The 13,950-nt window shown below is 44.0% G+C and overlaps 1 protein-coding gene across 1 annotated transcript; it reads left to right on the top strand.

Annotated features, from left to right (window-relative positions):
* Window positions 1-4,371: 4,371 nt before the first annotated feature.
* LOC113154958 (nuclear receptor subfamily 1 group D member 1-like) lies at window positions 4,372-13,600 on the top strand. The gene is made up of 8 exons (XM_026349406.1): window positions 4,372-4,390; window positions 8,852-9,163; window positions 9,266-9,354; window positions 9,473-9,617; window positions 11,063-11,625; window positions 11,723-11,908; window positions 12,015-12,225; window positions 12,315-13,600. Exons 1-8 carry the CDS (start codon window positions 4,372-4,374, stop codon window positions 12,509-12,511), a joined length of 1,722 nt encoding a protein of 573 aa, XP_026205191.1. The 3' UTR covers window positions 12,512-13,600.
* Window positions 13,601-13,950: the final 350 nt, after the last annotated feature.

Genomic DNA, 13,950 nt, shown 5'->3' on the forward strand with positions numbered 1-13,950 from the left:
TAAGACATGACAGCTACAAACACACTTGTTAAGGCTTCAATGCAGTGAATAACACAGTCAACACCAACGGCACAGTGCAAACTAACTCTTCAGGACTATGTAACACCAAATGTCATCCACCAGGACTAGGCTGTACATCTTATTTAAACCACAGGGTGGCGCTGTTTAATCACTTATTACATGTATTGTAACCAGTTTCATGTTCCTGATCAACATGAGTCAACTTCAGTGACTTAATGAATATGCTCAAATGAAGAAATGCTTATTGACATCAGGTATAGGACAAAAAAGAGCATATTGAAAAAAATGTCGATATTTCCATCACAAAAAGCCTGAACAAATGATTTTCAATATGTCTGAGAAATTGCTTGTACCACAATAAAGTTGTGAAAAATGGTGGCAAACAGGAAGCTGAGCTAAAGCTTCTTAACAGAAAAGTTAATATATGGAAATATAACCAGCAGTGTCAATAAATGTTAAAACTGCAAATGTAATGACGTAGCTGGTCACATGTTTCACTTTGTATGAAAGTCATGAGACCTTCCCCTAATATAAGGTCGTCAGAGTCATCATATTTTATGTTTATTGTAATCTATTACATTATTATTATTTAAATTATACTAAAATAATAACATTATTACGTCAGGTCTGGTTAGGTAGCATGCTGGGGGAGGAATTTCGAGGAATTCTACTATTATTTTATTTATTTTTTTTTTTTTTTTGGTTTTGCTTTCCCATTACAATAAAATGTTAAGCTGATTCTCCGAAATCGAAACAAGCAGGTGACACTGGCATCCGGAGCAGGTGATGAGTTTTATTTAGTCGCACAGCCTCTTGACCCCTTAGCCTAATTCCTCACATGTTGAAGGCTGCAGCGAGGGGCTCGTTCAGCTCACCTGTCTAGAATAAGAAAAAGCTTGTGAATAGAACCAGTCCACCACCCCCACCCCCCCAGGAGTGAGATCCGTGACCTAAATTGAATCCTCTAGATGCCTGCCAGCAACCAGCGGTCTTACGGCTTCTCTGTGGAGGGGCAGCAGCGCTTTTAGGCACATTTGAGCTATTTTGCGACGCTTTTGTTTGCACAAGCGGCTCCTGACCTACATTCGCCGCGTCCCAGCCAATCTCCGGCGGTATCTGGGCTTTCAGCAAACACAATGTGCAGAGAGAAAGGAAACGTGATGGAGGCGGGGAGGGGGGGTGCAGCGGGTTGCGGGGAAGGGAGGGGGAGTCACGGTGTGCACCGCCCTTTCCGCACGTGCCAGCCATTTCGTGCGAAGATCGTCTATCTTCGGAAAGAACAGCCACTCGCTAGTCAGGTTCCTGCATGGCAGTGTTCGCGCATGCGCCGTGCTCCAGTCTTCTCCGATTGAGAAGAGGGTTCGTGCACAGGAGCTGACACACGTTCACCTCAGACTGTAAATTCATGTAAACTATTGTAGGCCAAATATTTTAATATTGGACTTTTATTCTTTGCCCCTTGCATTTAGGTTACCTACTTCACTGAGAAGAGTGGACTGTACCACTGTATCAAGAATCACACATCAAATAAATATCTGGAAGTCGAGTCATGGCAACTGGACTTCCTTTTGTTGCCATGACTCAACTTCCAGATAACTTCCCCTGGATGACTGAGAATCTTCACCCACATCAAATAAGGTTTTAGAGATTATGTAAATTCACATCATTGTGTTTTATACATATTAAAAACACATTTAACTAGAAATATTAATAGGGAGATCTCTTGGTGAAATGTTTATAAAGGGCATAACAATAAAACATACCCAGGCCTAAAACAGAAGGATTCTTTAGCACCAGAAATGTCATGACGTGTCCAGAAGGGTCCCTAAAATCTAAAGCTTCACTGTCTTTGTCATTAACATTATCAACTAATCTTCAAAAATAAACATACATAATACTTTGCAGTACATTATTCCTGTACATTCACTATAATCTAGCAAACTGGTGGTCTACAGACAAATGATAGAGTGGTTAATCGTTTATATGTAGAAAAAAATTGCAATATTTTTGATAACTGATTAAAGCTGCAGTATGTAGGTTTGTTGTTTTCATCTGGAGAGGTTTTTTTTTAAAAGTGACCTAGACTCATTAAACATCCTGGCAGCAGAGCAGATTAGTGTTGGTCGGTATACTGGTTGAGCCGGTATAACTTTATAACGAACTAATTAATTACCCAGAGTTTACTTTCTTAATAAGAGCAACACCACTAGTATTTAGGACACATAAACAATTTACAATAGGCTACTTATAATTGTCCGTTTACAAAATTACACACATGAATGGCACACTGGGCACAGCTCGCTAACCACATAACATCACAGTCTGTTGGCAGCTGGGAAGGGCGAGGCTACTTTGCTGCAGTAACAGAAAACAAGACAGTGAGTGTAAGGGTGCATGAAAATACACTATGGCCAGGAGAGGAGCTGTGTCTGCAGTGTGGAAGGTTCAGAACAAAGTGTGTATTGCAAAGTTTGTCGAGCCATGCTCGTTGCTGCTGGCGTTAGCAACAACTTTACATTACTCCATCACCTCAGCAGAAAAAGAAAAAAAGGAATGTGTTGAAACACCATGAGTGATTCGAGGTCGGTAGCACCAACAACAACAACAGTGAAGCCAGAGGAGTTAGACACCGCAGTGAGAATCCACCTAACCGATGCTACATGCAGTCAGGAAAGGCAGGTTTGGTGGAATGATAAAGCTTTTGTACGTCTCAGGATAAAAATCCTTCAGCCAACCTGCTCAGTACCTTCAAGGATAATATTAATGCAAGTGAACATTTGTAGAGCCAAGGAAATTGAGTGATTAACAGCCACTATAATATTCTTAAAGAATAACATTGTTGTGCATTAATATTTACCTGAGCAATAAAATGTTTGAGAAACATGTCTTAGAATACTTTTATACTTTTATCCTTAGTGTACTCCTGACAGCTGAATAAAAGTCCAGACATGCATAGGAAAGAAAATACAGTGATACCAGCTCTAATTATATAAGCTGCTTTTGAGCAAACAATTTAAGGGGCAACAACAAAAAAGGCCCCTCAATTGTAAATATCGGAGTTTTCTAAGACATTAAACTAAGTTCAGTTGGGGCTTCTGGCTGCTGGTCCGACAACATATGTTAGCTGGAGATTTTAAGAAAGGTGCTTTTTTAAACAATAAAGAAATGTCAAATTCGGTGATGAACATAATTGTTGATGAACCCTGGAAATGTTCCTGTTGGTGTGACTTCAACATTCAGCTTTGTATGTAAAAATTATGTTTAAACATGTTTAAAAATATGTAATGGATCTGAAACTTCTGCCTGGGACCTAGAGAGCACTGCTCTTCTAAAAGTGTGGCTTTAAATGATTTCTTCTTGACTGGCAACATCTGTAGGATTCTCATTTATTGTAGTTTGTATAATGTATCATCACACGCCTCGTCTGAGCAGCGTGGAGCAGGAGTGAGACCTCCTGTTTGTGCCTCCGCTCGGCTTACGGCTGATCCCCGGCAGCTCATTAGCATAAAATGTGTGTCAGTAGGGCAGCGCGAGCTCACATGCCATGCGCACATGCTGCAGCGCTTTAAACACCATTCCAATGTCGAACGTGCCCAATGTGCCGTCTCCACGCGGGGCCGTGGGCCAATGAGAAAGTGAGAAAGAGTAAAAGAGTGGGGGCGCGAGGAGAGGAGGAGGAGGAGGAGGAGGAGGGATGACATGTTTTCAGAGAGAGAGAGAGAGAGAGAGAGAGAGAGAGAGGTCTCTGATACACATCAACAAACAGGCGGCTGGAGGGACACACAAAAAGAGAACAGAAAAAAAAAAAACTGGTCACATTTCTCAGGCACCTGAAAACGTGCTGGTTATTTTAGGACGCGTGTTGCTTATTGATGAGCGGGGGAGTGTTTAAACTACTTCCACACTGCTCGTGTTTTGATGGTGACTGTACATGGCAAGAAGCTGAATACTGTGGGACCTGTGTCATTCCCAGCCTGGCATCATTAGGTGTGCAGACGGAGAGCCGAAGTGCCCCTGTAGGCTTCAACCGCTCACCTCGGAAATTAACCGGATCATTAGGAGATCTGCTCTCATTTTCTTTTCAACAGTATTTCTTATCTTCTTTATTCTTTCATCGCTGACCGGGTTTTCCTCAGGACTCCCCCCCCCCCCCCCCCCCCCCCAATGCCCTGTGCACACTGTTGGTCTAAGCTTTGGGAAACACTCTCTATGCCTTGGCAGTTCATGACTCTTTCACCTGTATCAACGAAGCTCCTCGGTGGCAAACAGCGGCAGTCAGTCCAGCAGTAGACGCGCAGAGTTAAAGGCTGAAACACGGAACATCAGAGCGACACCGACCGACTAGAAAACATGGAAAATAGCCCTGGTGGTAAGTTGTCTTATTGTACTTTAAACCGTGTGAAAGTATTTCAGTGGTAAGATTTTAAAAGAAGAGGCAGTGGTGCATATCTATAGATCTCTATGTCTGTTTTACCTTTTTATTGCACCAGTCAGTATCTAAATATAGTAGCTTATTAAAATAAATATGTTAATTTATATATACATTTTTTGGATTGATTGATTTGTTTGTTCAGCTACGTGTTAGTTTAACACGCTGCGTCCAGTGCACCTGATACTGGTGTGAACCCTCCCATTGAAACTGAGCTGTGTCCCTGCAGCACTGCAACCTGCTGCGGCCTCTCTTACACATGGATCTGCCTCTGACTGTAATGGCACGCACGCACGGCACTAATCGATCATGTGGGATGGTATATTGTAGACTTTTAGCTGTAATTCAGCAGCCTAACGTGGGGGGCACGTTGCCAAGTGCCTCTGGGCTGCAGACAGCGGTGGGGTTTCGGTGGGTGAGTTATGCACGGAGAGGGAAGCCCCCTCTCTCTCTCTCCCAGTTCTCTACATGTAAACAAACTCACGTGAAGCGGGACCCTAAACGCACCCCCCCCCCTCCCTCCTCCATCCCTTATCTTCCCACAGCATATCCCACTTAACCTTATTGCTTTTATTCTTAGATTAGTTGTCTGATAAGGTGACTGAACCACATTACCCTCCGTGAAATATCAAAGTTTCATGTGTGGAGTGTGAGTTGTTCACCTTGTAGCACTAAGAGGGGGGGGGTCATTGCGCACCTTGGGTCCGGACACATGTGAGCAGGCTGTGTCAGGGAGGAGTCACGCCCACTGAGTCAAAACAAGGAACCCGCGCCAGGGTTTGCGTCCATGTAGGCTGCTGGCCATGACTTAAAGAGCAGGGTGCGGAGTAAACACGCACTCCTGCCAGGACCTGAATCATGATCTAAATGTGGTGGGAGGGAGCCGATGATGATGATGATGATGATGATGATGATGATGATGAATGGGATCCGGTCTTACTCATATACCGAGCGGTCAAAACCAGATCCATGTAGGCTCCTGGGCTCGGTGTGCATGTCTGCTGCAGGGCCCCCTTTAAGAACTGGACAGATTAAAAAAAAGTGGGGTGATAGCGATGTGAAGTCGGAATGAGTCACACCCCGGCGAGGAGTGAGCAAATAACCACGTTCAACACGACGCTGAACCGAATTCAAACAGAAAGTCCTTGAATTGTCGTTCGGCTCTCCGCGCAGTGCATCACGGGTAGAAACGGCCGCGCCGACGCTGGGACTCGAGCGCGTGATTTTTTTTTTTTTTTTTTTAATACACAGCCACCCCGCCTCGAGCTTGACAGCACGTGTATACAGGCTCAGCATCCACGTGCCGCGCACCTCGCCCCTTTCGGTCGTTCCTCTCCGCCGCGCGCGCGCGCTCGCTCTCTCTCTCGCTCTCTCTCGCGCTCGCGCTCGGTGCGCACGGGGATTCCTCATTATTCGCCGACAGCTTGGTCAGTGGGTCAGGAAGTTTGAGTCGCCCCTTCTTCTCTCTCGTCCTGATGATTATGAGCGCTTTGACGTGTCCATTAGTAATTACAGTGGCTCGTTACAAACGTTAAGCGTGGGTTCGGTGTCTGAAAGGACCGATTAACCTACATTTGGGTGCTTTCGAGCTTTGTTTTGGGTGACATGACTAACCAGTTTGCCGCACTGTGCATTTCACAGTGGTGTAATTGCAGCAGTGGCACTTCGCACGCCCAGTAATTACCCAGAGCAACAGGGGAGTTTTACCTCTCATAATGTACTATTAGTGAAATTATACCTTCACAAACATGAACTGCGTTTAGCTTATAGTGCATATATTTATATATTTAAATTATTACTATGAAGAATCTTCATACTACTTCATACATTCTTAGGTAATGTGACAAATAATGCTGCCAAAGTTATTCAAAGGCCATTTCTAAATTTACCTTCTGCTTTTAGACAGATGATCCTGTGACCTTAAAGAATGATAAACCGCCGTAACCTTTAATGACTTTAATGATGAAAAAGATATGCATCATCCCAACACTGAATATTTTTATAAGTGCATAAAACGCGTCACGTGGAGTCTCTGCTCGCAAGAACAATCAGCCCAGTGTTGAGCTCTGATGCCACCCTTGAAACATGATTCCTTGTGGTTGTCAGCTTGACAGAGGATCACACAACCAGCTAATTTGAAATAAAAGCCAAGGTTGATTGGTGTGACAGGCAGTATTTCCAACGAAGGATCAAGTTTAAACTGATTTGCTTAATTTGTTACATACTAAACGTACTTGTGAATCCACCACACCTATTATGTAAAAGTTCAAACTTGAACAGTGCACAGTGGCATCGGAAGAGTTTCTTTACACAGCAGTGAAACATCATTGGAAAACCATGTGATGTAAAGCAAACAGCTAGCCTCACCTTGTGTCTATGTATTAAACATTCATGTGGAGCGAGGCATACTGCCCATGGACGCTTCTAAATGTTCACATGAAAGATGACAGCCCAGTTGAAGTTAAGAGAGGGCGATGCGATATGATCTTGATCTCTGTACAGTTTGCCTGCAATGCACGCACGCCCATGGGGGTGGGAACACATGACAGAGAAAGTCATGAAAGACCAGCGTAAGGATAAGTGGTGGAGCTATGTGTCTGTTCTGTAGTTCTTGTAGGAAAGATTCCCAGAGCTCATTCTGCTGCCCAGTCAAACCAGATTCCAAGAAACAATTAAGAGGAGACAGAAAAAAAAATGTTTTTACTCCAAAGGGGTGGGAAAGTGACTGAATGTAGAATGTGGGTGTGGAGCTTGCATGACAATAGAGCAGGGTATGAACTGTGTCCTCTGCAGGTGATGCATGAATGTGAAGTTTTTATCTTTCTCGCACAAACTGCACATGTGACATTCGTGTGTGAGGGAAAGTGGCAGCCGGTCTAAAGCGTCTGCCACGCACAAAACCCTCAAGTCCAGAGTACCTTTTTATGCAGCATTGACACGTGTGAGCAGTGGAATTAAGGAGGCACTTAGGGCTAAAGAGAAAGCAGCACATGTTTTCTCAAGGAGAAAAGGCGCAAGAGATGAGGGAGGCTTTTTTCCTCAGATAAACCAAGGTCCTTGAGAGGCAATGTGCACAGAACGACAGTGGACAGTGAACGTAGTAACAATTCCAGGGTATTCATGCTACTTCAGATCACACTGGCACTACAGTTTAACGATCCACTTTAAGCTGCAGTCATATGTTTGGCAGAACAAAGCAACCTGAGACCTATTACCGGTTTCTCAATGTAAAATCTTTGTCTGATAATGACCCATAAATAATTATCAGGATCATGAATGAAGACTGTTTGGCACATGGGAAAAATTTTGGTAGGCAGGCATTTATGCTATGTTATTAAAGCAACCATGAAGTGGATAAGAGGATTATCAGAAGGTGATCACCAATATGATATATGAATAACTGAAGTAGTAGTAGTATATACATAATATATGTATATTCTAATAATAATAAGAGTGTTCAACTAGCCCCCCACCATTAGAAACTTGTGATGGCATGCAAACCTTGTTTTGTTAACCCCCAAGCAAATCATTGTAATTTACCAGTGGGCACCAGCAATGTGAGTATCACCTTCTGCACACTTTCCAGTGACACTCTGCATTGACTTAAGGTAGCCGTGCCCTGCTTGCTGCAGTCACAGCATTAAAACCTTCTCTCTTCCCAACGTGATCTGCCCTAGCGCTTGTTGTCGTACTGCTGTTGTTGTCTACACGGGACTGCGCAAAGAGCCTTGTGAGCCGGGCGGGAACTGTGTCAAGAGTCCATGTGAGCTCCCGGTCAGGTGGCTGGCAGAAAGATGGGTCTGCAGGCCTGGAGCCAAAGTGGGGCGGGAGAGGGAGGGAGGAGGAGGAGGATAGAGAGGAAGGGAGGGGGTGGAAGGAGAGGAGAGGAGAAAAGACTCAGTGCTGAAAGCGAGCAGGCAGGGAGCTGGTTGGCTCAGCCTGCACATGAGGGGCAGTCTTTCATCTTCAGGGAAGAACGCTGTCTGAAAAACAAGGGGGGTGGATGGGTGTTGCGTTGAGAGGAAATAGGCATTTGAAATATTTCTGATGGCATATAACACATTGGTGGCTACTCTATTACACAAATGTAGCAGACCTTACCAGACAATACATTTTAGATATAATGTTATTTTGGTATTTTGTCTTCTGTGTGTGAGTGTTGGTTCATCAGCATCATCTTCTTTTTTTGGTCTTTGGTTATTGAGAATTATTGATTTAAAAAAACTACAAGGGGCTTAAAAAGTTTCACAGTCAACTTGTGTTTGTGAGAGTTGGCACAGAAAAGCCTTTTTTATTTGATTGTTGAATGATCAGCCTTTTGTGTGTGTGTTTGTAAAAGTCTGCCAAGTAAACACTCTGACCCGCGCTGACCTGAGTTCTCACCCACCTCTCTTCCTCCAGGTGGTGTTATCTTGTATGCTGGCTCATCTGGCAGTGCCAGCCCAAGTCCTGGCAGCCCTTCAAGTGGATACCAGACCCAGTCACCCTCCTCCCACTCGCAGCCTTCATCCCCTGAGGGTGTCTCCTTTCAAGAGATTGGGGCCTTGAAGCAGAGAGGGGAACAAGGGGGAGGGACTCCTTCCCCGAAGATGGTCTTCCAGTTTCCTGAAGTAAACAATACTCCAGTTGCCCAAATTACGACGGTATCATCAGCAAACTACAATCATCCCACAGTAGCCAAAAGACCTTGTGGTTTCACCGGCACGTTCACCAGTAAGTATCCACTCGTGTCCTTCCTTCGTGTTCACTATACGTTTACCTGACAGCAGTTGTTGGATTTCTGTGTCTGATGATGGATGTGTGCTCCTTTCACAGAGACCGGAGGTATGGTGCTTTTGTGTAAGGTGTGTGGCGACATCGCATCTGGGTTCCATTACGGCGTGCACGCCTGTGAGGGCTGCAAGGTGAGACCAAACAAAGACAGCATTATGTCATGTCTCTTTTTTTTTACAGTAGGACTGAAAACCACACTGCCACAACAGACGCCATTTAAGCCCTGTGTTCTGCTTGTTCCTTCTCTAGGGTTTCTTCAGACGCAGCATTCAGCAGAATATCCACTACAAGATGTGCGTGAAGAATGAAAACTGTCTCATCATGCGCATGAACCGGAACCGGTGCCAACACTGCCGCTTTAAGAAGTGTCTCTCCGTGGGCATGTCCAGAGATGGTGAGAGACTGTGTTAATATTCTAATATTAAGACATGAGGCAGCTAAAATTGAGATTTTTGTGTTTGCTTTCTCTGTGTTGAGGAAATGGTTTAATTGAAAAATGTGCTGCACAGATACAGGGAGAAGTCATATTTAATGTTATTAAAGTTAAAAATCAATCAATCCCATTACAGCTTTGACAGAGCAATGATTCTGTCACACTCCTCATCAAAAAACAGGAAAAAAAAGAAATCCTATTCTTGTCTATCCTCCCTCTCTCTTTCTCTCTTCTCCTCCCTTTGTCTTTTGTTCCCCTCTGCCCCCCTTTCTCCTTGTCCTCCTGTCTGATTTATGGCAAGAGGAGCCTTAGAGTCCCAGTAGTCATCAGTCATGGAGAAACTGTGACAAACCTAGTTTATTTGGGGAACTGGGGCACAAGTTGTTGATTACCCTCTGCGTTCACCAAGACATACAGCCTTGCCTCTTTTTCTTAACACTGACATTTACAACCAATCATCTGAGCCATAATGTTATTTTGTCCTGTAAATCACAAAGCCTACAGTATATTTAGAATAAAATTACTACAGATAATCGGCTGTACTGCATTATTACACCACAGGAGTTCAGTCTCTCGGGATATGGCCAAACTAGGTGATAATACATCTTTTGTTTTTCTGGAGCAAACATTTTTAGCTGAGCCAAAAGAGACAAAATGTGGGCGTGAAAATCACCTACTAATTAATTAGTATTAACCCTGTGTTACATATAATGTTCCTTATGTGAACAGTAAATGGATAAAAAAAGGTAAAGCTACTTTCTATTTAATTTAGTCTTTTACACAGTACAACAGCTTGTAAGTTAATATTTAAAAGTTCAGCCTTAAACAATATTTGAAATTGATTTTTGACCGTCCAGTTTTTTTCCACGTTCGACCCACGGACTCTTCACTTCTACCTGCATCTCTTGTCTTTCTGACCTTTCCACTACTCACTCACTCTGTCACTTTGCTAATGACATCATGTTCAGTGCTGTTGGCCCAGTGACCTACTTCCACAGGAGAAGAGAGAGCGAGTGCTCAACAGAAAGGCAGAAAGGGAGAGGGAGGAGGGGGAGTTGGTATAGCATACAGCCTGCTATAAATAGTGCCGTCAGTGGAGGTGAGCAACTGAAAAGGGGGGAAGGGAGAATTGTAAAGGCTGAAGAGGAGGATGAAGCAGGCAGATGAGAGGAAGTCTTTAGTGTCCGTGTTGTGGTGAAACAGCTGTGATGGAGACAGAATCCATGTAGTAATCCATGGCGAGATTACAGCTAGTGTCAGATGTTTTATTTTATTTTTTAAATGTCTGTGTTTCTGCTGTGTAATGTATTAATTAAAGTGCTGCCAGTAAGGAGCTGGCAGTAATACTAGTGGTTGTCAGTAAATGCTAACAAAGGATGCTCTCTTCTGGTTGCTATTCTCCACAGCTGTGCGTTTTGGGCGTATTCCCAAACGGGAGAAGCAGAGACTATTGGATGAAATGCAGAGCTACATGAACAGTCTCAACGAGTCAGCTTCCATGGAAATGGAAGTGTCGCCTCCTCCAGACACCCCCTGTAGCCCGCAGAACCAGACAAACGAAGGAGCGGGCTCCATATCGCAGTCTTACCGCAGCAACTTAATGAATGGCGATGAGAAACCACCTAAGATGGCTGCTGGCAACAGCAACGCCGGCACTTCCTCTTTCCAGAACCGTTCTGTACAGGAACCTGCCCTGTCACACACAACAGCCCACACACAGCACACAGTTCAGGGGGAGCAGACACACCTGACAAGCTACCACGTCCCCACAAACTGCCCTGTCACCTCCACCAACAATGAAAACATAGACAACGCCAAGTACAACTTCTCGTCCAATCAGAATCAGTGTCCCATCAGCGGCCGCTTATCGCCTCAGTCTTACCCAGCCAATCAGAACAGTTTTCCAGCCAGTGACTCCCAGAACCAAAACTCCTGTCCCTGGAAGCTGAGTGGAGGTGCCAAAGTGCTGGTGAGAGTTTGTTTTATTTTTTTATTTTCAGGATGTGAATATTTCTTAATTCAATGTCAAGAAAATCCCATAACGCTCGTCTCTCTGTCTCCTGTAGGCATGTCCACTCAATTCATGTCCCGTGGCTCCGGCCAGTCGTTCCAGTCAGGAAGTGTGGGAGTCTTTCTCCCAGTGCTTCACCCCTGCTGTTAAAGAGGTAGTGGAGTTTGCAAAGAGCATCCCAGGCTTCCAGACTCTCAGCCAGCATGATCAGGTCATGCTGCTCAAATCGGGCACTTTCCAGGTACTTCCCCTTTAAGAGAATTTGTTGGTGTGACTTTGGACGTCTTTCTTTTGCCCCCAAGTTCTGATTAGTTTCCCATGCTGACCTGGTCTTCTTTTGTTCCCAGGTTCTCATGGTGAGGTTCTGTTCATTGTTTGACCCCAAGGAGAGGACAGTGACTTTCCTCAACGGGCAGACGTACTCGCTGGCATCACTGAGGGCTCTTGGCATGGGCTCCTTACTGGACGCCATGTTTGATTTCAGTGAGAAGCTGGGATCTCTGGGTCTCGAGCCAGATGAGATGGCTCTTTTCATGGCTGTTGTGCTCGTATCAGCTGGTAAGACTTACTCACGTCTCGTCTATGCAAACAAACATATTCAGGCACATTTCTTCACGTCTCACCCCTCTTTCTCCTCCTCTCTTCAGATCGCTCTGGTATAGTGGAGGTGGGAGCAGTGGAGCAGCTGCAGGAGAATCTAATAAAAGCTCTGCGCTCTCTCATCACTAGTCGCCGCCCAGATGACAGCACGCTCTTCCCAAAGTTGCTGCTACGTCTGCCGGATCTGCGCACCCTAAATAACCAACATTCGGACAAGCTTTTAGCTTTCCGTATTGACCCTTGAGTTCAAATGGCTCGCAGCTCACTGAGGTATTTGCTTGGGCAACCTGCCTGCCTCCCATGCCAGCCCGGCCTGCCACATAGAGTACACTGGCCTCTGCATGATCTGCGGTTGTTGTGGGAACCATGCCAAGTCTGTGGACTTTACTGAAAAATATCAGTAAAGGATGGAGGCACAGCAGGAGGTGGAGGCTCCTGAACTCAAACTGATTTCTCCTCCAGCTGCTTCCAGGGTTTCTAAAAAACTATTAAAACATAGTCTGTGTTCTTCCTTGGGTTTTTCAAGTCAACATCAAACCACCAAGTCATCACCTCTCCCTCTTTGAGCTCGTTAAAGACAGTACTGCTCTGGAGACCAAAAAGAAAACAAGAGCCTGTCATTCCTCACTAGACTTTGTCCTCCTGTCCCAGCACACAAAGCTAAAAAGAAGAGAGCATGTGCTCTTGCCCAGAGGAAAAAAAAAACAGTGCAAACATTCAACAACAATTTTTTTTTTTACTGTACATTCATGTCTAAGTGTAAAATGCACTATCCATCCATTGAGAAACCTCATGAATCAATATATAATATAGCAATAGAAATGTCTAACACATAGTTGGGAGGTTGGTTTGTGTTTGCTCATAAGCTATTTTCACAACACGTCACCATGTGGGAAATCTTTATGAAAATCACCCATTTGTGATTGAGAAATATATAACATTTTTAAGAAATGAGAGTAAGATGCATTGTATGTGTATGCGGTAACCATGGAGAAATTATTGGTCATTTTAGACCTTGTCTGACGGGCTATATGTTTTAGTGTTCTGTTGTAAATTTTGTATATAATCTTTATTCTTGGTTCGTACCCTTGTTAGTTTGCAGATTCTTGGATATGTAAATGAAGTTAGTATTGAACTTACTGTATGACATGTAATGGATTATTCTACAGACTACAAAGAGAAAGCAGCATTTGAACTATGTGCTTAAATATAAACTTTTTATTTGAAGATATATAATTGAAATAAATGTACTATCACCCGAATGCATCACCTTGTGAATATTTTGTAAATGTTTTATGGTTACACCATAGAGTACCATTATTAAATGACGTTATATAGCATTTTTCCTTGGCTCATCTTTTTTCATTTCCTTGTGAGTCAACCATCAGCACTGCTTGCAGGCATACCATAGAGCCGTATCCTAGCAACAGCGTGATCAGCCAATCACGCTGCAGGTCTCGGAGCCATTAGGGGCTTTACTACTAATAAGAAACATCACTTGATTTTTGAGTTTGTGATAACAAGTAAATGTAATTTCAATGAGTGTCACACTCCAATAAATGCAAGTGAACACGGACTTTGTGCAGAGCAGACATGACAAGCAGCTCAGTTCAAGATTATGGGCTGGGTGGCTTCTGTCTGTGAAATATGCAAATATGACACTGAAAAGACAATTGTACTGTA

Source organism: Anabas testudineus, chromosome 5 (assembly GCF_900324465.2).
Source record: "Anabas testudineus chromosome 5, fAnaTes1.2, whole genome shotgun sequence".
Taxonomy (NCBI): Eukaryota; Metazoa; Chordata; class Actinopteri; order Anabantiformes; family Anabantidae; genus Anabas; species Anabas testudineus.